The sequence below is a fragment of the Carettochelys insculpta genome, chromosome 4 (genome assembly GCF_033958435.1).
Source record: "Carettochelys insculpta isolate YL-2023 chromosome 4, ASM3395843v1, whole genome shotgun sequence".
Lineage (NCBI taxonomy): Eukaryota > Metazoa > Chordata > Testudines > Carettochelyidae > Carettochelys > Carettochelys insculpta.
In genome coordinates, this window is record NC_134140.1 from 33,359,633 (window position 1) to 33,385,645 (window position 26,013).

The 26,013-nt window shown below is 45.2% G+C and overlaps 1 protein-coding gene across 2 annotated transcripts in view; it reads right to left on the reverse strand.

Moving 5' to 3' along the window:
• The window catches only part of ADGRA3 (adhesion G protein-coupled receptor A3), a 110,169-nt gene that overhangs the window by 72,163 nt on the left and 11,993 nt on the right, over nucleotides 1-26,013 (reverse strand). For both annotated transcript variants that reach the window (XM_074992552.1, XM_074992553.1), the window contains exon 2: nucleotides 14,449-14,520. In XM_074992552.1, the coding sequence (XP_074848653.1) occupies nucleotides 14,449-14,520 (72 nt within the window). The remainder of the gene's footprint in view (nucleotides 1-14,448; nucleotides 14,521-26,013) is intronic.

The window sequence follows — 26,013 nt, forward strand, 5'->3', positions numbered from 1 at the left end:
TTTGTAGTTTGCCGCTAAGACTCTAAGGTTTCATGAAGCATAACTCCATGGAGTGCTTTTTCTCAGCTCATAGGTTTCGATTATCTTTCCTAATGCAATGATTAGGAGTCCACTCTCTCTCTAAGCAATAGTGGGAAGAGACACGCAAGGGTCTGTAGGACTATACAGCCAGCTTCCCTGAAGGATGCTGCTAACTTGGCTACTGATATGTTGACAGATACGTGATGACTACACACCATCTGTCCATCACCCAAATCTTGTACATGGAGAACAGGAGGCATTTATTCTGTCAATTGTTTCTTAGTTTTATTTTAAAACCACCTCTATATTATTTTAGGTACATTCACAAATGATGATGATGATGATCATCATCACTCGTTGCCAAGAATGATCATCTTCCATGGTAATTGTGGATCCTCAGGTGACTGATGAGGCCTGTCCTTGAGCTGTAAATTCAATTAAAATGAGGATAGATGTGTCCAGGTACAGCAGAAGGCTGTTGACCATGACCAGGGGTCTGCAATCAAAAGCTAGTTATAAAAATCAATATTTCAAGAGCCGCAATGCATGCGAATACAAGACAGTCCTTAATAAGTAACATCAAACCATACTTTCTGTAACCCCTATTTTAAGAACAGTGCACACATAATGATTCATACCATTTAGAAATTTTAAGTTACTTTCACCCTGAGTTGGAGAGCAAATGGGGAAAAGGCTCTTAAGCAGGAAGGAGCAATGATTGCATCAACCCTTCTCACCATTTCTCAACTTTTTCTTTTTTAAATAAAGTACCCACAGCCGCCCACTTTAACCCAATCCTCACTCCCCTGCTCCACAGCCAGACAGCCCAGCTCCCCCTCCACAGCTTTAAACTAATCCACTTCCCTTTCTCCAGACCCAGGCACCCTCAGCCCCCTCACCCACTTTAACCAATTCCCCCCATGCCCCTCCTCCAGAGCCAGGCACCCCCTGCCTCCCCAACCCCACTGTCACCACTGGCACATGCTGCTCCCTCAAAGTGCTGGGGCAGTACACGTGCGCATGGCACTCCAACGGCTCCAAGCATTTTATTGCTCAAAGAGCTGCGTGCAGCTCGGGTGTGCGTGCCTCCCAGACTTCTCTCCTATAACCCAGGTTTGGTAACCTGCCAGCTGAGTGGGAAGACTGCCTGAGGCAAGCTCTGTGGCCAGGTCTTGGCCAGGGGGCTCTTGTCAGGGGGGCACAATACAGAGCCACAGAGGAATCAGAGGCAGCAGCATCTGGAGCCACAAATGACTCCTTAAAGATCCAGTTGTTGCTAACCCCTGATCATAACTGAAACCAGTTCTCCTTCCTCCTACACCTCTGTCATGTGTCAGTATCTGCTGCGTGTCAATGTCAATATTACACTAAGTTATCTTTCAGAAAGAACTTATAATGCCTCCATTGTCCTCTTATATAACAGTACTCTTCTTTGCACTAAGAGAACAGGACCTCTTTTGGTAGGCAATGGTCTGGCATTCGGATAATGTGACCAATCCAGTGGAGATGCTGACCGATGATCTTTGCCTCTTCCAGAACACTAATGTTGCTGCATCTGTCTTCCTATTTGATCTCCAAGATCACAAAATCATAGGGCTGGAAGGGACCTCAGGAGGTCATCTAGTCCAGCCCCTTGCTTCAAGCAGGATCAACCCGCACTAAGTCATCACAGCCACGACCTTGTCAAGCCAGGACTTAAAAACGTCAAGGGATGGAGAATCCACCACCTCTCTAGGCAACATATGCCAATGCTTCACCACCCGCCTGGTGAAGTAGTTGTTCCTAATATCTAACCTACACGTCACCCTCTTCAACTTCAGACCTTGTTCTGCCATCTGACACCACTGAGAACAGTTTCTCACCCTCCTCTTTAGAGCTCCCCTTCAGGAAGTGGAAGGCTGCTATTAAATCACCCCTAAGTCTTCTCTTCTGTAAACTAAACAAGACCAAATCCCTCAACTTAGCCTCATAGGTCTTGTGCTCCAGCCCATTAATCATTTTTGTTGCCCTCCGCTGAACCTGCTCCAGTACATCCACGTCCTTTTTATACTGGGGGGCCCAAAACTGGACACAATATTCCAGATGTGGCCTCACCAGCGCTGAACAGATGGGAACAACTACTTCTCTAGATCTGCTTGAAATCCTCCTCCTAATGCGCCCCAGTATTCCATTAGCTTTCTTGGCTACAAGGGCACACTGTTTACTTATATCCAGCCTTTCATCCACCATAACCCCAAGGTCTCTTTCTGTCGTACTGCTGCTCTGCCAGTCGGTCCCCAGCCTGAGATCGTGCAGAAGCTGTGTTGGTGATGCCTCTTAAGGACTTTCAAGTGATATCCAGAAGTTGTCCAGGTTTCAGACCCATACAATAATGTTCAGAGAATAACGGCTTGATAAACAAGAAGCTTGATGTCTATTTGAATGTCATAATCTTCAAAGACCCTGTGCCATAAACGAGCAATGGCTGCACTGGCACAGCTCATATGGTATTGGATTTGTGCATCAATATCTGCCTTAGATAAGAGATGATTCTAAGGTAGAGTAAATGATCAACATTCTCCAGTATTTCTCCACAGATTTTAATAGATGGACTATGTGATACCTTATTTGGAGATGACTAGTGGAGCACTTTGGTCTTCTTGATGCCGAGTGTGAAACCAAGATGTATGTAAATATTGGCAAACACATTCAGGATCATCTGAAGATCTTTCTCAGAGCAGACAAAAACTGTGTTGTCATCAAAATGCTAAAGTTCCACAATATATGTGGTGGAAATCTTACTCTTGGCTCTTAGCTTGCTAAGTCTGTACAGCATTCTATCCATTCTATAAATCATTTTGATGAGAGCTGGGTGCTTCCCAGCAATTAGGGAACACAAACATGGTTGGAGCAACGATGCAGCCCTGTTTGACTCCTGGTTGTACTCTGAAAAGAAGTCCACAACAGCAAGGCAGATGGAAGATAACTGCAGAATGGAGATGAAACTATTGTGTTATGTTATGACAGCTGCGAAGGCTGATGAAGGCTGCAGCTGCAGTCATTGTGGTGTCCACGTCATTGGTTTCAAGCCCCTCTATCTGTTTAGGATAATGTGGTAAATGTTATGCACCAGTCTCCCCACTTTAAAAGAAGTCCTGCACAAACATCTTCCAGTTTTGGGGGAACAATATTCACAAATGCACGAAATACAAATAAATAAAACTATAGACAAGGTACTACCTTTCCTTCAATGTCCCATATCTACCTTAACTGAAACTTTCCCCATTGGAGGGAGAGCACCTAGGAGAACAGGTAAGAACATACGAACAGCCACACCGGCTCAGACCAAAGGTCCATCTAGCCCAATATCCTGTCTTCCAACAGGTCAATGCCAGGTGCCCCAGAGAGAACAAGAAGAAGAGGTCAACAGATCCATCCCTGGGGCCTATTCCCAGCTTTAGACAAAGGCTAAAGACAGCATTCCTGCCCATGCTGGCTAATAGCCATTGAGGGACAAACCCTCCATGAATTTATCTAGTTCTTTTTTGAGCTCTGTTGAAGTTCTGACCCTTACAACATCCTCTGGCAAGGAATTCCATAGATAGCTTGTGTGTTGTGTGAAGAAGTACCCCCTTTTGGCATCAGGGTTAGTTTCTTGACATATTTATGAAAGTCAGGTTTTACTCTTTTCAGCACGTGATTAAGGGCCAAAATCTTTTTAAAATGAACATACGGCATTTTCCAGTCTTTCACAGACCCTATCCAGAACATTCATGCTTAGCCTGAGGAAAGCATTTAATCATTTGCTTATATCCACCTCTATTGCACTTAGGAAAGAACATGCTTAACTTTAAATATTTGCTTAAATGCCACTGACAGTGATGAAAAATACAAGAGCAGAAATAATTTTAAAAACTACTTTAGTTATTTTTCACAACCATGTTACTTTTTCTTTTTGCACTAGACTAGTTTGCAGCTAAACTGCAAAACACTTTAATTTATACCTTGCTTTAATTTGTGTTTCTTATGCAATTGCAGTGCTATAATGTTTAGGCTGCAAACACTACAGAGGAATATTGAAATCCCCCTGGGGAAGAACAAAACAAAACAGAAACCTTTTAGATTTTTAAATGTGTGAATAGTGACTAGACTCCTGTTGGCTAGGTATGTACTTCAAAAACAGAAATGTCTTAACTTAGGACTTAAACTACATGAGTGTCTTAAAATAATAATTCTAAACCTCTTATGTGGTAACATAGCAGTTAATTACATCTCACTAAAAGTACTAACAAATTAGCTGTCAGTACTGAGTCAATTTTGTGATCTTGAAAAGTTAGAAATACAGAAGTTCTCTCTGAAAGATGCTGAATTACCCAGTTTCTGTAACTGTCACAATCTCCAGGTTCAAGAACAGTTTCCAAATAAAGATATAGCAGTGATAAAAAAAAACAAGAGAGAGAAACCACATTCGAACCATTCTGAGATGAAAGAGTCTTGTCAGAAGGCACTGCTTTTCTTCTTATTAGCGAGGCTGTTGATAAATGTATTTACAGTCTTAGCTATAACAAATGAGACAAACTACCACATTTAAATATTTTTCTTGAATTAAGTTCAGCCAGAATGGGTACAATTATTTTAAAATAAAATATTTATTAACCTAAGTACATTTTAAAATAAATACCATACAACATTCTGGTAAAAATCTATTTTTAAAAAAACAGACAAACAACAGTTGATATGATAAAGAAGGAAGTGGTTCCCTAACACTTCTGTGATTCCATTCTACAGCTTGAACCTCTCTCGTGCAGCACCCTTGGGACCTAACCAGCGCTGGATGACAGAAGGTCATTATTGCCTAGCACATTACCAAAACTTCCCATTGTTTACTGGGCTCTTAGAAGACATTCAGGGATAAATTGCAGCTAAATAACAGCACAGAGCACTGAGAACCAGGACTGGTGGCAGTAAACAAACCTTAAGGGACCATGAGAAATTTGGCTACAACCATGATAACCAGTTGTCTGGTTAACTAAAATCATACTGGATTATGGAGGTTGCCAGATGAGAAAGTTCTGGATTAGAGAGATTCAGCCTGTATAATCTTTTTCTTGGTTGGAGCTCAGTGACACACAGAAAAATCAGCCAGGGGCCCACACACAAGTGAAAAGCAAAAACCAAACTAAACCAAAACCATAATTCATTGGTTTTTAAGAAGCAAAACAAAACAAAAACCATCTCACTGACTAGGCTTCCAATAAGCAAAAAATCAAACCAAACCAAAAAATCACTGACCTGGCTTCCAACAAGTTTGCACTGTACCAGTGTGGGTAGACGGAGGAGCAGGGCTCAGAGACTTGCTGTGGGGCTGAAGTGTACTTGCTGGCTTGCTCCACTCTAGGGGGAAGCTCCAAGTTTCACCGTGGGCTGAATCCAAGTCAGCTGAGGGCGAGATCCAACCTCTGGGCCACAGATTCTCCATCTCTCTGACAATACCATGTTGCCAAACCTCAGCTTTGGTTCATCAATTTGTCTGCTTTCTCTGTTGCAAGAGGGGAATTGTTTTCGGCTAACTAAGCTGCTCTTGTGTAAGTGGCTCATATTTCTTGGCTTATCTCCCTTAAACACAGAAGGCTGCAGTGAGAGTATCCAACAGAATTTTGGGTGTTGAAGGGCTGACTATGAGCAGGAGTCTGCACCTTAACTCGGCCACTCCCAGACCTGGGCTTCAGTTATTAGCATAAGCCACACTTCTGTGGAACGTACTCCTCCCCTTCCATCAATGAACGCACTGCAAGTGTCCATCAATTATTGGGTTAGATTCCTTGCAACTGAGGAAGTTTTTCAATATCAGGAATCTGGGCATCCCATTGTCCACAAGTGTTTCCTCTGGCCAAGGCAGGCAGGAGAAAAACCCTTCTTTTTTGAGGCATTACCAAACACATGTAAATAAGATTAAAAAAAGGGCTTCCACGGAAGCTAAGATTAGAAAATCTAAAGGGAATTAATGATCTGTGAACCGACATCTTTAGCTCAGTCTTTAACTGCCACGGGAAGAGCAGCACACGTGGGACACACTGCTACCAAATTTCTTATCAGCAGCAAAGGGATGTGGACGCTGGAAGAACGATGTTATCAAGGAAAAAGCATTTTAAATGTGACCCCAAAGAACTGCTAGAATTCCAGTGGATGTCTGTCTGTTGCTAATAGCCTTGGAGTAGTTTCTAGTGTGATCAGCAGTTCCTGAATCATACAGTGGTACAAAGTGCTGGTATTAGTCAGGGAAACTGGTGGAGATGAAGTGCTGAAAAAAGTTTGTCCACCACCACCTTAATGCTACAAATACATTAGAGAGCTATACCAATGCAGCCGCACCGCTGTGAGACTTTTCATGCCAATGGGAGAGAGAGAGCTCTCCTGCTGATGTGGTACAGTGCACACTGCCAGTTATTCTGGCAAACCCTATGCTGTTCAAGGATTTGGTTTTTTCACTCTCCTGAGCAACTTAAGTTTTGCTGACGTGAGTGGTAGTGTAGATATGGCCAAAGAAACTTTGTCTAGGAATGGGAAACTGAGGGTAAGACAGTACTTAGCATAATTGCCAGAATCTAACAAAAGTGCCTTGACCACAGACTACTGAATTATTCAAAGAAATACAAAGGTTGTCTCATGAGATACTAAAGGTGGGGTCAAATAAAACAATGACTTTACTGTGGTCAGTCTTCAGTTTTCCCTAAGAGATATGTACAGTAACTAACCTCAGTATCTACAGTATAACCAAATTAAATTGACTGAAAATCTAGAATTTTGCAAACATTTATCTGTTTAAAAACAATGACTGAAGCTATCCCTGATTAGTGATCTTGTCAGCAGAACAGAAGGACTCTTTGCAGTAGACAGCATCTGTGCAAACAGCTAGGTATGATTAGTCAACTTGCAACTGCAGAAAGATTTGCAGACAAAAATTTAGCAAGTGCCATAGTCAGAATGGGTCTACTGGTCTATCACAATGCTACTGTAAAGGCTTTATTGAACTTGTGGTTGAAGCAATAAAGTGTGATTCAAATCACTTATTTTCCAGTCTCCTACCTCGTACCCCTGAACTCAGGGCCAAAGTTCATTACTGAACCAAGTTATTGCATGGATAATATTGCAATCAAAGTACCTTGAAATAGCTAATCCAAAAAATATCAAGAATATTTTAAAGTAGGTAATCCAGATGCAGATCACATAAAACACTTCCATGGATATACACTTCAGAGAAACCATGGTAAAAGAACAAAACCGCTTTGCTCATTTCAGTCACAGCATATGATTTCAAGAAGTTATTATGGTCAAAACTATTCAAGTTCAGAGCATGTTGTCAACCAGCACACTTCAGGCTAATCTCCATTTAGGGTTCATCAGGCAATCTGCAGATTAAAGTGACTAATAGGTATAGTGGAAACAGACATTATTTAGGAGTCACTGAATCAACAGACAAATATAGAAGAACTCTTGTTCACTTGATCCTCTATTAGCACAGAAACCCAACATAACCAAACAGACACAGATCTAGAAGTGTGAAAATTTTCTGGAGAACACTAGATGGTGCTGCAGTATTGTATTTTCCTATGCTCCAGTTACCCGGATTTTTGATTATCTGATCTGGCCCAGTCCCAATTAGATCATATAAACAGGGTTCTGTTGTAGTATAATATCCTATTAAACCCACTGATGAAGTACTCTACCAAATTTACCTCATTCTCCTTGAAAAAAGTCAAACTCCAGAACCAAATAATCTGAAGGTATGTCTACACTGCACATTCCTTACAGAATCGTGAATGCTACACGGTATATGCCTTCAGCAAGGGTACACATACAGTGTGGGACAGGTTAGGTGACAAGAGTAAAAATGTGCCTGAAGCCCTAGAATAGATACATTACACAGCTCTCCACAAGTCTAAGCAGTATTGTGCCTGTCCACAGGAGGGTAGGGGTGGAGGATTGCCTACTGGCTTGCGTGATTTAAAAGGGTATAGGGCTCCCGGCTGCTATGCAATGGGGCTCAGACAGGCTTTCTGCCCTTCTCCATGCTATGCTGTTCTCAAAAGTAGCTAGCACCATATCTGTGCTGATGGACAGGAGGGGTCTTCCATGGAGTGCCTGTGCCTCAAACAACGTATTCCCAGCTCACATTAGCTGGACAGCATGACCAATGCAGTCAGCAGCTCACTGGGCACCAGCCTGCACAGGTGCAGCACTGCCCAAATATCCACAGGACATTGTAGGTGCGGGTGCTCACTGACTGTTCTAGCCAGGGGCCTGGAATTGCTGCTGACAGGCTTGCTCCTGTCTACACAGCAGGGAAACAATTTGTCATCATAGAAGCAAAAGGGAAAGTGTCCAGCAGCTTCATGCTACTAGAGTCTCTCTCTGCCCTGTCTAGTACACACCAGTGTGGGTGTGGCCATGTTTTTCCCCATGTTGTAAAGCTACACCTATTCTACATACCACCACTAGGAGCACAGACACACCCTTAGAACAAAATGACTATAAAACCTTGAAAATTGGCTACAAGGAGTAAAGCTTCTGCAACTGGTTGTCTAACAATGAACCCAATAAACTCAATCCCCATCATTCCTGTCATGTCCCAATTAATACATTCACAATTAGTCTTCCTCCTAGTGTTCTCCAGAAAGAGGAACTAAAACATTAAAGCAACATTCACCCCGAAGACGAGTAAGTTAATGCCTATGCAAAAAGACTGGGCAAAAGAATTCTCACAAATAACTGTCCATTCACACTCCACAAGCCCAATTTTTCCTTTTCAAAATGAATATGAACACTGCAACCATTAACACAGTTCCACTTTCTCTTGCTATTTAATATATTCACTGAACTCCACACTTATCCATACATAAAAATAAGCTATCTCCTTCATTCTCAATATCAGAAACAGTAGCCGTCATTTATCGTTGAATGGAGAGACGGATGAGAGCGTTTAAGCTCCATGGGCTATAGGTAGGGTCTTAATGTGGATATAAATGTCTATCTTCAGGTAGACATCAGGATCCGCAGATCCCCTGGGCTCTACTCCCAAGAGCCACTGAAATGAATGGAAAGAAGCATGGTCCTGTTGCACCCAGGCAGCTCCTTCTGGCAGCACAGCTGCACTGATCCCAGGCCTGCTGCCAGTGGGGCTATACAAATGACGAGATACCATGGCTAGGGGCAGTGCAGCTGCGCTGCCAGGAGGAACTGGCAGTGTGGGGCAATGGCTCCCAGGCATGACGGGACCAAAATCCTCTCTGCTGGCTCTTGGGAGTAGAGCCCTGGGGAGCTGGGGATCACAATATGCATTCATGGATATCCACATCCACGGCTATCCGCATCGACAGGTAAACATTTCTATCTACACAGGGCCCTAGCTACAGTTATGGACAGAGGTGAAGCTGGGTCGCTGCTGGACATAGAGGACTTTTACCTATTTTCTTAACCAGATTTTAAGAGAGAACCCATTGCTCCCACTCGTAACATACACATTTTAATCCGTCTATAGCGAAAACTTCAGCAATCACATACATATCATACTTTTCCAATTTTTAGCAACATAGGATTCCCTATTTTAGTCACTAAAAATCATAGAAAATTCGGTGCATAAATAGATCTGTCTTGTTCATTGGATCAATATAACTGTATTTTTAAATATGCACGTGTAAGGCTTACAATTACTATTTTCAGTAGCAGAGGTATCTTAAAAATAGCTCTCATATTCAAGAATGGTTTACGTCGAATCTTGTAGGATATCACACTGCTGTCATGAAAGAAGCACATACTGCACTAGACCTAACTTTTCATTCAAATATAACAAAGTTCTTTATTTTTGGCAAAAATTACTACCATTTGTTTCTGAAGTAATAGATTATATATATATATATATATACACACACACACACACACACACATCATTTTTTATACTACTAAAGTCTCTTAGCAATTTACTTGCAAACACACAGCTATTAACAAAGAACTGATAGATCTATCTGAAGCATGTTATAACATGTGTCTCACTGTAGTGTTTGAATTTGCAAATAATGAATCAAATCTACTTTTTTATAAAAAAAAAATGAGGCATCATTGCAGGCTGAGGCAACAACAGGATTCTAGAATAAATAATAGATAAATTAACATAAAAAATATCCTAGAACTTGGATGATTTCCACACAAGTTATGTGGGAGTAATTCACCCCCAAAGTGGAAACCTGCATACCATGTTTCATCCAAGATAAAATTATGACAGCCAAGTTACAAGTCTCAGTTATACAGTTTGTGCAGTTTATAGAAGAATTACTGAATCATCTTTACTATCATGGTACCAGCAAGCAGAGCAAAATATCAGAATAGCACATACCCTTTCTTGATCCAGAAGGTGAAAAGGTGCTAATGTTTTAAAAGCTTCATGATAAGGAGCCAAATTAAAGGTTACGGTGAAATGCTACCATTACAGTTTTCCAGATCTGTGGCTAAAGGAGGACAAGGGTCTCTAATCCAAAATCTAGACAAAAATTCACAAGCAAACTGAAGATCAAATCATGAAAATACTTTATAAATTGATCCAATTATTTTACGTCAGTATTTCTTTTATTCTGCAGAATGAACATGTAGATAACCGAACGGCCTCACGCACGTTGCTGCTATAGGCATGTATGAACACAGAATGGTGTACAGTATCTGAATATGAGCCACATAAATTGCCTTAACCTGGACAATATGTCAGAAGACCACCTTGGCTTAACCAGGAGATTTTGCACGATCTCAAAATAAAAAAGGAATCATACAAAAAATGGAAACTAGGACAAATTACAGAGGATGAATATAGGCAAACAACATAGGAATGCAGGGGCAAGATTAGAAAGGCAAAGGCACAAAATGAGCTCAAACTAGCTATAGGCATAAAGAGAAACAAGAAGGCTTTTTATAAATACGTTAGAAGCAAGAGAAAGACCAAGGACAGGGTAGGCCCACTGCTCAGCGAGGAGGAAGAAACAGTAATGGGAAACTTGGAAATGGCAGAGATATTTAATGACTTCTTTGTTTCTGTTTTCACCGAGAAGTCTGAAGGAGTGCCTAACAGTGAATGCTAGTGAAAAAGTGGTAGGTTTAGACGATAAAATAAAATAATAATAAAAAAAAAAGTTAAAAATCACTTAGGAAAGTTAGATGTCTGCAAGTCACCAGGGCCTGATGAAATGCACCCTAGAATATTCAAGGAGCTGATAGAGGAGGTATCTGAGCCTTTAGCTATTATCTTTGGGATATCATGGGAGACAGGAGAGATTCCATAAGACTGGAAAAAGGCATATATAACGCCCATCTATAAAAAGGGGAATAAAAACAATGCAGGAAACTAGAGACCAGTCAGTTTAACTTCGGTGCCAGGAAAGATAACAGAAAAAGTAATGAAAGAAATCATCTGCGAACACTTGGAAGGTGAATAGTAACAGAGAGTAAGCCGTGCTAGTCTATACACTCTCAAAACAAAAAGCAGTCAAGTAGCACTTTAAAGACTAGCAAAATAGTTTATTAGGTGAGCTTTAGTGGGACAGACCCACTTCTTCAGGTCTGGCTATGGTCTAAAGAAGTGGGTCTGTCCCACGAAAGCTCACCTAATAAACTATTTTGCTAGTCTTTAAAGTGCTACTTGACTGCTTTTTGTTTTGACTTGGAAGGTGGTAAGGTGATAGGGAAGAGCCAGCATGGATTTGTAAAGAACAATGCATGTCAAACCAATCTGATAGCTTTCTTTGATAGGATAACAAGCCTTGTGGATAAGGGAGAAGTGGTGGATGTGGTTTACCTAGATTTTAGTAAGGCATTTGATATGGTCTTGCATGATATTCTTATCAACAAACTAGGCAAATACAACTTAGATGGGACTACTATACAGTGGGTGCAAAATTGGCTGGATAACTACTCAGAGAGTAGTTATTAATGGTTCTCAATTCTGCTGGAAAGGTATAACAAGTGGGGTTCCGCAGGGGTCTGTTTTGGGATCGGTTCTCTTCAATATCTTCATCAATGATTTAGCTATTGGCATAGAACGTATGCTTATTAAGTTTGCAGATGATACCAAGCTGGGAGGGGTTGCAATGGGCTTTGGAGGATAGGGTCAAAATTCAAAATGATCTGGACAAATTGGAGAAATGGTCTGAGGCATACAGGATGAAGTTTAATGAAGACAAATAAAAAGTGCCCCACTTCGGAAGGAAAAATCAGTTTCACGCATACAGAATGGGAAGTGACTGCCTAGGAAGGACTATGGCAGAAAGGGATCTAGTGGTTACAGTGGACCACAAGCTAAATAAGAGTCAACAGCGTGATGCTGTTGAAAAAAAAAAGCAAACATGATTCTGGGATTCATTAACAGGTATGTTGTGAGCAAGGCATGAGAAGTCATTCTTTAGCTCTACTCTGTGCTGGTTAGGCCTCAGAGTATTGTGTCCAGTTCTGGGCACCGCATTTCAAGAAAGATGGGGAGAAATTGGAAAGGGTCTAGAAAAGAGAACAAGAATGATCAAAGGACTAGAGAAGACCTATGAAGAAAGGCTGAATGAATTGGGCTTGCTTAGTTTGGAAAAAAGAAGATTGAGGGGGAACATGATAGTGGTTTTCAGGTATGTAAAAGGGTGACATAAGGAGGAGGGAGAGAAAACTTGTTCTTCTTGACTTCTGAGGATAGAATAAAGCAATGGGCTTAAACTGCAGCAAGACAGGTTTAGTTTGGACATTAGGACAATGTTCCTGTCAGGGTGGTCAAACACTGGAATAATTTGTCTAGGGAGGCTGTGGAATCTCCATCTCTGGAGATATTTAAGAAGAGGTTATATAAATATCTATCAGGGATGGTCTAGACAGTACTTGATCCTGCCATGAGGGCAGGGGGCTGGACTCAATGACCTCTCAAGGTCCCTTCCAGTCCAAGCATTCACTGATTCTAAACTTTAATAGTGGAACAATACAAATTGTACACAGAATGATGTATGGTCAAAACTAAAATGTTGCACAGAAATGGAAATATTCTGTTTCACAAAAATATTTTCCTGACTAAAACAAACAACTTTTGTTACTGCAGAAGTAAGGTTGCATAGGAATGTGTTACATACCTTCCATATTATGGAATGGACTCAAATCTCTCAAAAAAAGAAATTCAGAGTTAAGGTGCAGCTTCCCACAAACTTATTCTACCCTCTTTCATCCCTGCTCCCTTTCAGGGAGAAATCTAGTGCCTGTTGTGAGCAATATTAAATTCAATCTTCTATCTGTTCACTCACCAATAGTTTCATCATCTGTATGTTTAAGGTTTGTGGGGATGAATTAAGCATTTTTAAGTTTACCTGAAATGGACAGATATTTGATGTCAGTATGAGATGATGTGACTGGCTACTTTCCTAAATAGTCTGCAAAGATTAAAGAGCCATACTCTTCAAAATTTCTTCCCCTGCTTCTTATAAAAAAATATTTTGCCAGCCCTGAACATCCACCAGCTACTCTTCTTGTCTTGAAATCATCAACATCAGCCTCCTCCAGAGAAGAAAAAGAAAATACTGCATTTAAACAGGAGATGAAGTGCTTCCTCTTCACCGCATCAGTGACATAGTAACATACAAGAGAGAAGAAATGGGAATCAGAGAAAGGGGATCCAAAAGAGGGTAGGAGGAGGAAGAGGAGGCCCCATCACTTTGGGCAATTTTTTCCCCCCCAAGAAATTAACATATGCAGTTTATAGGTCAATGAACCCTGCATAACATATTGCAGCTAAAACTGGGAGGGGGAGGGGAATTCCAGGCTGCAGAAAAGTGTACACTCCCATCCAGACCTGTCTCCAAAGAGAAGGTAAAAATAACTGCACACTGGTACCCTAATAAGTGTGTGCCTGCACACGCACGCGCACACACACACACACACAATTATTCTTAGCTTGTCCTTAGCCACCTTTTTTAAAAACTTTCTCAGATTAGGACTGCAGTAAGAGGAATGGTAAAGAAATTTCAATTTCACATCATTGTAATCTAAACTTCCCAAAGAGTTTTCCCCAGCACTGCTACAGAATGAAATTATAGCTATGTAGTCATTTTCTATCAAGTGCCATGCATGTCTATGGTATTGTTATAGAAATCAGTTTTGTGCTCTTATTATTCCCCCTTCTCCAGCTAAGTCTCATAAAATGACTTTCGCAAAACTCCCTCTGTAGTAACTGACACTGTTGTTTAACCTTCACAGAGAAAGACTATAAATTATGTTGATCGCTCAGTTATGAAATAATTCTTTCGCTGAAGCAGATATGGCTGCATAATTCCTACTACTAAAGATCCTATTTAAAGATAAAATGTACAAAACAAGGTACGTAATACTTAAAATATGCACACAAAAACGTAATGGTAAATTAATTGCTTTAAAATAAGTACTTACAATCTTTCAAGAAGACTTAATCCAGAAAAGGAACCATTCTTCAACTCCAATATTTTATTGTTACTCAGAATCCTGCATAAGAATGAAAAGCAGAAGATATCAGAGGAACAACTATAACATCTGCTGAATTTTATTCTTTTTTCTAAGCAGGATGATTGTCTTTTTATCAAGACACCGGAAGAAAAAATATAATAAAGGTATTGCACAGTAATAACAATAACAACACCCATGGCCCCAAGAATCAGTGCAGTCTCCCTATGTTAGGTGCCCTGATATGAAGTGCTTATACCTTCAAAAGAGAGAAATATGAAGTGTTGAGGAGGAAGAGTATACTATCAAAGACTGTAAATGCAGAGCTTTGGTAGCAGTTTATTTGATTAGGAATTTATGAGTTATGGCTTTCTGTGATTATCTAAGAAATAAGGTAGCATTTGCTCAACAAGTATATGATTATTGGTCAGATTTTAGTGTCAATGGTCTCTGATTAAATTAAACTGTTACATGTGGATGGATAAAAGTACAACAAAAAAAGAGAAGTTACTCACCTGTAGTAACGATGGTTCTTCGAGATGTGTCCCCGTGGGTGCTCCACAATAGGTGTCGGGCTCGCCCGGCACCGCAGATCGGAAATCTTCCAGCAGTTTCTCCTGGATCGCGCATGCGCCAGCGCGCGCCACCCCCCCTGCGCGCCCCCGGCCGTGTGCACGATCCGGTCCCCACCAGTTCCTTGACCAACCGCCTCGGATGCTCCTGAAAAACACTAGACAAAGATCCGAAGCGGGGAGGATGGGCGGGTGGTGGAGCACCCACGGGGACACATCTCGAAGAACCATCGTTACTACAGGTGAGTAACTTCTCTTTCTTCTTCGAGTGGTCCCCGTGGGTGCTCCACAATAGGTGACTACCCAGCAGTAACCCAAGTAAGGAGGTGGGTAATCGGTTGATGTGCAGCTTGCCCCCAAGAGGACTGCTGTCGACAGACGGGTATCCTCTTCGAATACCCGAGGCAGGGCATAATGCTCGGCGAAGGTGTCGTAGGAAGACCAGGTCACCACTCTACAGATGTCTTTTAATGCGATGCCCTTGAAGAAGGCTGTTGACGCCGCCACCGCCCTGGTGGAGTGAGCCCTGGGCGGGGCCAGCAAAGGAGCAGTTTGAAGCTCGTACCACAATGTGCTAGAGATTCTGTGTGAAGAGAGACCTTCTCCTTTTGACCTGGGAGAGAGAGAGACTAGGAGCCTGTCTGTTTTCCGGAAGGACTTAGTTCTGTCTATGTAGAAGGCCAACGCCCTCCTCACATCCAGGAGATGCAGGCGTGCCTCCGTGCCGGAGCTGTGAGGCTTCGGGTAAAACTATTGGCTCGTTAAGATTGGACTCCGAAGAGACTTTTGGAACAAAGGCTGGGTGCAGCCTTAAGGTTACCGCCTCCTTCAAGAATACTGTGCAGTGCGGCATTGCCATCACTGCGGCGAGCTCACTCACCCTGCGGGCTGACGTAGTAGCAAGGAGGAAGGTTGTTTTTTTTTTTTTTTTCATGTGGGCTGCGTCTACACGTGCACGCTACTTCGAAGTAGCGGCAGTAACTTCGAAATAGCGCCCGTCACGTCTACACGTGTTGGGCGCTATTTCGAAGTTGAAATCGACGTTAGGCGGCGAGACGTCGAAGTCGCTAACCCCATGAGCGGATGGGAATAGCGCCCTACTTCGACGTTCAACATCGAAGTAGGGACGTGTAGACGATCCGCGTCCCGCAACATCGAAATAGAGGGGTCCTCCATGGCGGCCATCAGCTGGGGGGTTGAGAGATACTCTCTCTCCAGCCCTTGCGGGGCTCTGTGGTCACCGTGGGCAGCAGCCCTTAGCCCAGGGCTTCTGGCTGCTGCTGCTGCAGCTGGGGGTCCGTGCTGCATATACAGGGTCTGCAACTAGTTGTTGGCTCTGTGTATCTTGCACTGTTTAATGAAAGTGTGTCTGGGAGGGGCCCTTTAAGGGAGCGGCTTGCTGTTGAGTCCGCCCCGTGACCCTGTCTGCAGCTGTGCCTGGCTCCCTTATTTCGATGTGTGCTACTTTGCCATGTAGACGTTCCCTCGCTGTGCCTATTTCGATGTTGGGCTGAGCAACGTCGAAGTTGAACATCGACGTTGCCAGCCCTGGAGGACGTGTAGACGTTATTCATCGAAATAGCCTATTTCGATGTCGCAACATCGAAATAAGCTATTTCGAAGTTGGGTGCACGTGTAGACGTAGCCAAGGAGACGTATGGGAACTGTGGATAATGGTTCAAAAGGTGGACCCAATAGCGTGCTGAGCACCAAGTCCAAATTCCACGAAGGTGGAAGCGGTTTCTGAGGGGGGTACAGGTTTACCAGCCCCTTCTAGAACCTGGTAACAATAGGATGGGCGAATACCATGGGCCCTTCCTCTGTATGCTCAAAGGCTGATATAGCAGCAAGGTGGACCTTTAGCGAGGATGAGAAAACCCGCCTCTCTTGAGGTCCAATAAGTATTCTAGTATTACAGGTATAGGAACGTCAAGGGGAGCTAACTGCTTGGCGGAACACCAGGCTGTGAATCGAGTCCATTTCTGCTTGTAAGTCCTCCCGGTGGAGGTCCTTCGGCTACATTCCAGGACTTGTTGTACTCCCTCCGTACACGTGCTCTTTAAAGAGCTGAGCCATGGATTAGCCATGCTTGTAGGTGCAGACCCCTGAGCCTGCATGAGTAAGTCCGGTGCCACCGGTAGAGGGAGCGGTGGGCAGTCCGACATGCGCAAAAGCAAGGGAAGCCATTGCTGCCGATCCCAAGTGGGACTATGAGTATCATGCGAGCTCTCTCCCTTTTGGCTTTGTGCAAGACCTTGTGGCAAACAGATAGGTCTGGGGAAACCCCCATGTACGAAAAATGCGCCGTAGCAGATCGGAGCGGATCTGCCATTCATGCGTGATTGCAAAGCGCCTGCTCAGCTGATCTGCTTTCACAGTGTGAGCGCCCAGCAAGTACGAGGCTTTCAACGTTATGTTGTTGGCGATGCACCAATTCTACAATTGGACTGCTTCCACACATAGGGCACGGGATCGTGCTCCTCCTTGTCGATTGATGGAAAACATAGTGGAGGTATTGTCGGTATTGAATCCCGACTACTTTGCCATGTAGGTAATCTGGAAAATGTTTGCAGGCGTTGAACGCTGCTCTGAGCTCCGGCATGGTTACGTGCAGTGTCTGTTCTGCAGGGGACCATAGCCCTTGCGTTACCTCATTGCCAATGTGCGCTCCCCATCCTACGTGGGAGGCGTCGGTAGTAAGAAAAAAATAGAAATTTGTGGTTGGTGAAAAGGCACCCCCACTAGCAGATTCTCGGGGTTTTCGCACCACGCCAGGGATCTGCGCACCTCTGTTGTGGGCGAAACCACTCTGTGGACAGTGTGGGATGCTGGTTTGTAAACGCTCACCAGCCAATGCTACAGGCTTGACACGTGCAACCTGGCATTCTGTACCACAAACATCGCTGCCGCTGTATGGCCCAGCAGCTGTAGGCACGTTAAGACCGGCACAGTGGGGCTGTATGTAATGACTTGCACCAGCGAACTGATTGCGTGGAAGTGGGCGTCGGGTAGGTACACCCTTGCTGTGATAGAGTTTATGCGTGCCCCTATGAACTCTATATGTTGTGTGGGTTCGGACTTTGACTTTGCGAGGTTGATGACTAGGCCCAGCAAAGAAACGTGTCCGCTGTGACGCGTATCATGCATGAGACCTCTGCCTTCGAGGTCCCTTTTAGCAGGCAGTCACCCAGATATGGGAAAAATAAAAACCCCCTGTCTGTGCAGGTAGGCTGATACTACTGCCAGGGTTTTGGTAAAGACTCTGGGGGCCGAGGAGAGGCCAAACGGAAGAACCCTGTGCTGGAAGCGCTCCTGGCCAACCGTGAAGCGGAGGAAGCGTCTGTGTGCCGGGTGGATTGTTATATGAAAGTAAGCATCTCGTAAATCGAGTGCTGCAACCCAGTCTCCATCGTCCAGTGCCGTGAGTATCAAAGCAACTGTGATCATCCAAAACCGTCGCTTATGCAAATAACTGTTGAGGCCCTGAAGATCTAAGATGGCCTCCAGTGTCCTGTTTTGTTCTCTGGTAGGAAGTAGTGTGAATAAAAACCTTCCCCTGGAATTATTCTGGCACTCTTTCCACCACCCTTACCATTCCTGAGCTCATGGGAATAAGGGGACTTCGAAGTAGGCAGCGCCCTTTCAAAAAGGAGCCCCGTCTGGACGCGCTGCGTGGCGGCAAGGAGCATCAATTTCGAAGCGCGGCTGCCGCTCGCATGCTGATGAAGCGCTGAATATGCATTTCAGCGCTTCATTAGTAAACTTCGAAATGGCCATTTGCATGGCCATTTCGAAGTTTGGGGCACGTGTAGACACGGCCAAGGTGAGTCACCTTCTGCTTGAGCCTCGCCTCGTGGCAGCGTCCCTGAGATGAGGCCTGGTGGGAGGCTTCGTCGGTGGAAGCGACTGGGAGGGGATCGTGTAACCCATGGCTATGATCTCCAGCACCCATATGTCTGTGGTGATCTTTTGCCATTGGGAGTGGAACGGTCTGAGGTGATGATGGAACATGAAATGAGAGTGGCATTGAGTGAGGGTATTGATAGTGCAGCCCCCAACCTACCCATCAAACTTGTTGCCTTTAGGCCTGACCCGAGGGCGTACGGCTTTGTTAAGAACGTCGCCTAGGAGTTCTGTACTGTTGCCGCTATTGATAGCACCCTTGGTCGTAGCCCCATTGATACTGAGCACGCTGTGGTTGTAAGCGTAGCGTCTTTGCTGAGGGTAAAAGTTTTCCCTCCTGTATGGGAGAGTATAAATGCCCGAGGTTCTAAGTGTAGCTCTCGAGTCCTTAGTGGGGTGAGGGACTGAGTCGGTTGAGTCCGCAAACAGCTTTTGTGTATCAAAGGGAAGGTCCATGATCTTCGCCTGTAGTGCCCTCGAGATACCCGATGTCTGGGGCCAGGATTCTCTACACATGACCACTACTGTAGCCGTTGAACGTGCCGTCGTGTCCAGGGCAATCTGGACTCCCGTCCGCGATGCTGCGTAGCCCTCTTGAACCATCGCCTTTAACACTGGCTTTTTATGTTCCGGAAGTGAATCCATGAGGGGAGTAAGCCCGGAGTAATTATCAAAATTATGGTTTGCTAGGTGTGCCCATAATTTGACACTCTCAATAGCAGGATAGGAGAGGAATATACCTTCCTGCCAAACAGCTCTAGCTTCTTAGCATCTTTGTCCGATCCCCTGATTTGTACTGAGAAGCCTTTGACCTCTGCTGGGATGACCCGACCACCAAAGAATTTGGTTGTGGGTGACTGAAGAGGAACTCCATGCCCTTTGCCGGGATGAAGTATTTCTTATCCGCTCTCTTGTTCGTAGGCGGAACAGAGGCCGGAGTCTGCCATGTAGTAGTGGCTGACTCCAGAATGGCTTTGTCCAGCGGAATAGCAATTTTGGATGAATTTTGGGTCTCAAATTTTTCAGGAGTTTGTGATGTTTCTCCTGCACCTCTGCCGTTTGAATGTCTTGCGTGAAAGCCACCCTTCTAAACGGCTCCTGAAACTGTTTAAAGTCATCCGGGGGAGAGACGTCCCCAGGGGCCATGGCCTCATCTGGGGAGGATGAGGAGGAACCACTAAGGTAAACCTCCCTTGAACCCTTGGGTTCCTGCAGTCGATGATACACTTGCTCGCCGGAGGATCGTGAAGAAAAGTCTCGGGGTTCTAAAAGTAACTCCCCTTTAGACAACTGTGTTTCCGTCCCTGATCGGGAGTGCCCACGGGGGTACTGAGCGGCCGGGGGGGTGGGACCTGCCCCTGGGTGTAGGCCTGTGGTTTGTCTGTGTCCAGCCTGATAAGGACGACCATGGCAGCACGGGCTAGGGTCCGGGGATGGAGACCTAGACCACTCGCGGGGTGTGTACCCCTGATGTCTGGGACAGCGAGACCTCCGCAACGACACAGATAGAGGTGGAACTGGCTTGTGATAGTACGCCAGGGGATCCAATCCCAGAAATGGTGAAGGTGGCCCAAGCCATGGTGACATTGGTTGGAGGAACGGAGAAGGAGTTTTTTTTTTTCGGATGGGCCGGTGGAGACACAGGCCTTCGGTGCAGCGTGTGTATCACAGGGGGAGGGCTTGGTGTTAACAGCAGCGCAGCCCTGTCCAGAGATGGACTGCGGTGCCGGGTTTTTGATGTTGCCTTGCCCCTCCACTGCGGGGCCGGCACCGCCCCCTTCCGCGCCGGGGATCTCGGCCCCGCTGTCAGCGCCGCGCTCAGCACCATCAGCTGCGGTGCCGCGCGGGTATCCCCCTCCGGTGCCTGCTGGCTCTGTGCCTGGCAGCACTGCACCGCTGGTGCCGTGGGGGTCTGTGCCACCTGTGGCGGTGCCGCCGGTTCCAGCGCTTGCCTGGCTCACGCTCTAGGCGCCACACGTGCCGGCTGTGGAATAATCGGAGGCTCAGCCTCTGCCACGTGCGCTGCCTCGCTGCCGCTTGCCTGAGTATGTGGCTGGTGGCTGTGTGCTCCGCTCGTCCTGCTCGCTGCAAACGCACGGCAAGGATCAAGCCAGGGAGAGTTTCCTTTGTTTCTGCGCTGAGGGGGTGAGAGAGAAAAACTGCCCTCCTCTTATGCAACCCAGAGGGCCCTTCTGGGTGAGGCTTCTCCGGCAAGTCCGGCTGGAGAGCCTTATCAACAAGAGCATTTTACGCCTCATCGCTCTGTCCTTCCTGGCCCTGGCTGTGAGCTTAGCATAGTGAGAACGCGTCTGGGTAAGCTGTAATTCCCCCAGGTGTCGGATGCCTTCGCTATGCCCCACGGAGGCCGGCATAGCTTCACGGCATGACTGCCGCTTTTTAATACCTGAAGAGGCCATTGCGGTGAGTCCTTTATTGTTAATAGGGTACTTAGCACTTAATTTGTGCCTTTCCACCCCAAACAGTGATCACCAGCCTGCGGGGCAGCGGGCGGCCTAAATGGCCTTCACGTCCACTCTTCTCTTCTTCACTCCTCTCTCTCTTTTTTTTTTTTTTGCTGATATTCTTTGTCTTTGCTTTCTCTCTCTTTTTTTTTTTTTGTTTAATAACCGAAACAACAAATTACACGTGGGAAAAAAACACTAAGTAATCTGACTCTGGCCTTAGCCTGAGTGGATTCCATCTGCAGCCGATGGCGGTTGAGAAGGAACTGGCGGGGACCGGATCGCGCACACGGCCGGAAGTGTGGGGGGGGGGCGGCGCGCGCCAGCACATACGTGATCCAAGAGAAACTGCTGGAAGATTTCCGATCTGCGGTGCCGGGCGAGCCCGACACCTATTGTGGAGCACCCACGGGGACCACTCGAAGAAGAAGCATGCTTCCTCTGCCCCTTTACATTTGCCTGCAGCAGCCAGCAGGTACTCCATTCTTCACCCCACAACACGGTTTGCAAGTTCTGAGGTGATTCCCTACCCTATGTCCCTCTCCAACCAGCATTTCTTTTCATTTTCCATAAGTCACCCATGCCAGTTCTGCTGTGCTTTCCCCATCCCATGTCCCTGTCCCCCAGCATTTCTTTTCCACTATTTCTTCGCATTTTCCAGGACTCCCAGGCACCATGTGGCTGCCAGGCTCTGCTGGGCATTTCCCCTCCCATATTCTTTTCCCCCACCATTTCTTTGCATTTTCCAGGACTCTCCAGCGCCACACAGCTGCCGTGCTCTGCTGGATATTTCCCCTTCCACACCACTTGCCAATCACTATTTTGCTTCAGTTTTCAGGAATCCTCCAAGCCTCATGGGGGGAGTCCTCTGCTGTGCTTTTCCCTTCCCATGTCCCTTTACATGCAGCCTTTCTTTGGATTATTTTTTTTCTTTACATTATTTTTATTGTACATCAGACCCCGCCCCAGCCATCCATTTGTCACTGCCATTAGACACCCAGCCAGGACACCTGGCAGCTGCTCCTGCTTTGCAGACCTTCCCATTCCCACCAAAAGACGAGAACTGCGTATAACTTACCATGCCCACAAAGCACTGTGCTGGATAAGTGATGGCAAGTGAGATATTGTAAAATGCAAGCTTACTGTCCCATCCCTAACAACACGTGTCCTTCAAAAGTATACTTTCAGTGACAGTACACAGAAAGACCCATTCATTGCACTTTAAAGCACATTATGTGAATTGTATCTTAATTTTGACCTTAATTTTCCAGTCCCAGCGCCCAGCATTTCAGAGAAAACCAGAAGACAGAAGAAATGCAAACAAGATCTGATCCTGCAGTACACAGAAAATACAGAGGCAGAGCACAAGAACACTGCTCAGTGGCGTCACAGTACAGCTGAGTGGCGCCAGAGTCATGTAAACTTTAACGAGAGAATGCCTGACCTCCAGCAGCAGCATTTGTCAAAGATGAGCAAGTCTGTGGCAAAGGAGACTGGGGTTGCAGCAAAGCAGACCGAGGCCATGGCAAAGCTCATAACAGCTGTTACTGAGCAGACAGAGGTTCTGCACTCCGTGCTTCAGCTGCAGAGGAACTCCCAACCCAGCAGGGCAGCAGCTGGTACCCACTGGTCAGAGTCCCCTGAGGAGAGGTCACCCACCCCCTGTCATCATGGTCCCCAAATGTGTGGGGGGGAAGGGCAAGACTATCCTGCTGCTCCAGCCTCAAGGGCCACTGAAAAGGCTCTTCAATCACCCTTGCGAAGGCTTCTTTTCCTGGTCACTCAAAACTCTCCTCCCACCAAAATAAAATCATTGCTTTGAGCTCAGTGTCATTTCTTGTCCTGCATGGGGATGGGGGTGGGAACACAAATCAAAATGGGTGGGTGCAGGGAGGGTGAGTGCTGCTGAAGGCACAGCTGGCCAGTGATATTCCTTACTCTGCAGCAGACGTGCAGCTGAAGAAACCGGGAGGGGGAGTGCTGCTGAAGGCACAGGTGGCCAGTGATACTCCCTGGTCCATAGGAGATGCATGGCTGACGGAACTGAGTGGATTGGACAGAGGGGGTGCTAAAGGCACAGCTGCCTGCCACATGCATTCTATTTCCTGCAACTTAACCCCCTCCCACCAGTAAAAGCATTCATTGATTATGGCCCGGTATGATTTATTGCCATTATGGTATAGAAATACAGAGGTAGCATGTGCGTTACAGATCAGTCATAAAGCTGGATTTTAAAGTGCCCCTTATTGCCGCAGCATGAGTGTGGCTACTGGTGGATGACAGTGTTGATGGTTGTGAGTAAGCCCTGCCTACTGCCTCCTCTTCAGGATTCCAGATAGATGTGAAAGTCTCCCACCTTGATTCACATATGTTGTGCAACACAGTGCATTCTGTAATAATGGTGGGGACATTAACTTCAGAAACGTCCAAACAAGTCAATAAACATCTGAACCTCGCTTTTAAATGTCCAAAGGCGCATTCCACGGTCATTCTGCACCCGCTCAGTCTGTGATTAAAGTTTTCCTCTCTAGGGTCCTGTGTAGGTTTTCATCAGGCAGGGAAGCAGAGCTGAAACAGGGTTGTCCAATGTAACAATGGACATCTCCACACCATCAATTTTGATTTTCCGATCAGGAAAAAAAGTTCCATTTGGGAGCTTTTGGTACAGACCCGAATTTTACAATATGCATGTGTTGTGAACATTCCCTGACCAGCCAACATTGAGATAAGTAAAACAACCTTTGTGACCTACCAACCCCCTCATGGAAGTACCCCTTTCGATTAATATACTCTGATGCCAGGTGGGCCAGAGCCATGATGGGGATGTGCGTGCCATCTATTGCCCCACCACAGTTAGGAAAGCCCTGGGCAGCAAAGCCATGCACTCTGGCCTGTACATCTCCCAGGGTCACAGTCTTCCTGAGGAGATGCCAACAGATTGCACAGGCCACCTCTGACACCACAGGCCCTGCTGCAGATCTGCCCACTCCAAAGTGATTTGCCATGGACCAGTAACTGTCGGGGGTTGCAAACTTCCACAGAGCAATTGCCACTCACTTCTGAACCATTAAAGCCTGCCTCATTTTGGTGGTGGTGTGCTTCAGGAAGGGTGTCAGCACATCACAAAGTTCCATAAAGGTGGACTTGCGCATGCGAAAGTTCTGCACCCACTGCTGGTCATTCAAAACAATGTGGTCCTGTGAGTGTGTGCTGGTCTCGAGTCCAAAACCATGACTCCACTGTCAGCAATGCAGTCATGACAGACACCAGCTCTGAGTTCTTGGACCACAATTGGGAGATTTGCTCTTCCAAACCACCACTGCCAGCAGCAGCACCATCACCACCAGGATAGCTAAGTCATTGAGCTTTAGAACTGAAGGACAAATTGTGTGATAGCTGCTGTGGTTGCTGAAACCATCTGTACTATGAGTTGGAGCATTCGTGAATCCATGCTTGCGCTGGAATGCTGCAGCAGGAAATGGTGTCATCTTCAGTTCTTTTTACATGAGATTAGTGATACAGTGAATTCTGAGATTCCAACATGAAAAACCCACAAGCAACTGTGACTAAGGTACTGTGGGATAGGTACCCACAGTGCAGTGCTCACTCTGTCGAACTTGCACGGTGCAATGTAGATGCAGAGATTCGACAAGAAAAAAAGGTGGGTTAAATTTCAAGAAGCTTTGTAGACACTTTATTCAAATTCATAATATTAAGGTTAAATATTAGAATGATTGTATATCGAATTTATCTCCTTGTGTAGATGCAGCCTGAGACTAAAAAGAGCCCTATCCTACATCTGCATTTATTATTTTATATTATACATTATGTAATAAATATTTTCTACATGTAGATTACAAATACCTTAACAACAAATTATGTACAGTGTGCCTGTATGGGTGAGAACACCTTCCTTCTCACTTAGCGTGAAAGGCAAATCATAGTATTAGCTATAAAACTACAAGTGCTAGGAAGTCTTTTAATTTAATTAGTAGTTCTGCCACAAAATTGTTTATTCCAATATAAATGGCTTTCAAAACAGTTCTTGCAGAACTTGAAAATTCGTAATTTATCAGAATCATACTCAAGCCAGATATGTGTATTTCCCTTTCCTAGTTTAATTTTGAAAGTTTGTTGCTCTCTACTTAATACAATATTTAGTTATAAAAGTTATCTCCAGAAACTCTGATACAAAGCAAGCTCACAAAATGTTGGTGAATAAACATTCCTCTCAGGTCAAAATGGAAATTTCATTAGAGACTGAAAATTCACTCCACCACAATAAATAGATGAGTGCTATCTGATCCTTCAGTGTTTTAGTTTAAGTGTTAGTTAAATAGCTTCTACCTGTTGTGATTGCAAAGTGATTTTCCAAAGGTGAACAGAAGTAAAGCCACATTGTCCAATATGCTCCCCGTTTGCCACATGCGACAAACAGGGCTGCGGATTGTGGTGAATGTGGGGCACTTCCACACATATGACCCACCATGTGGCAACAGGAATGGAAGTGATCCTCTGATTCCAGCACAGTTCCAGCCCCGGGGCGGTTCCAGTGAGCAACCCGCAGGGGTGGGAAGGGCGACGTGTGGCACCTGGCT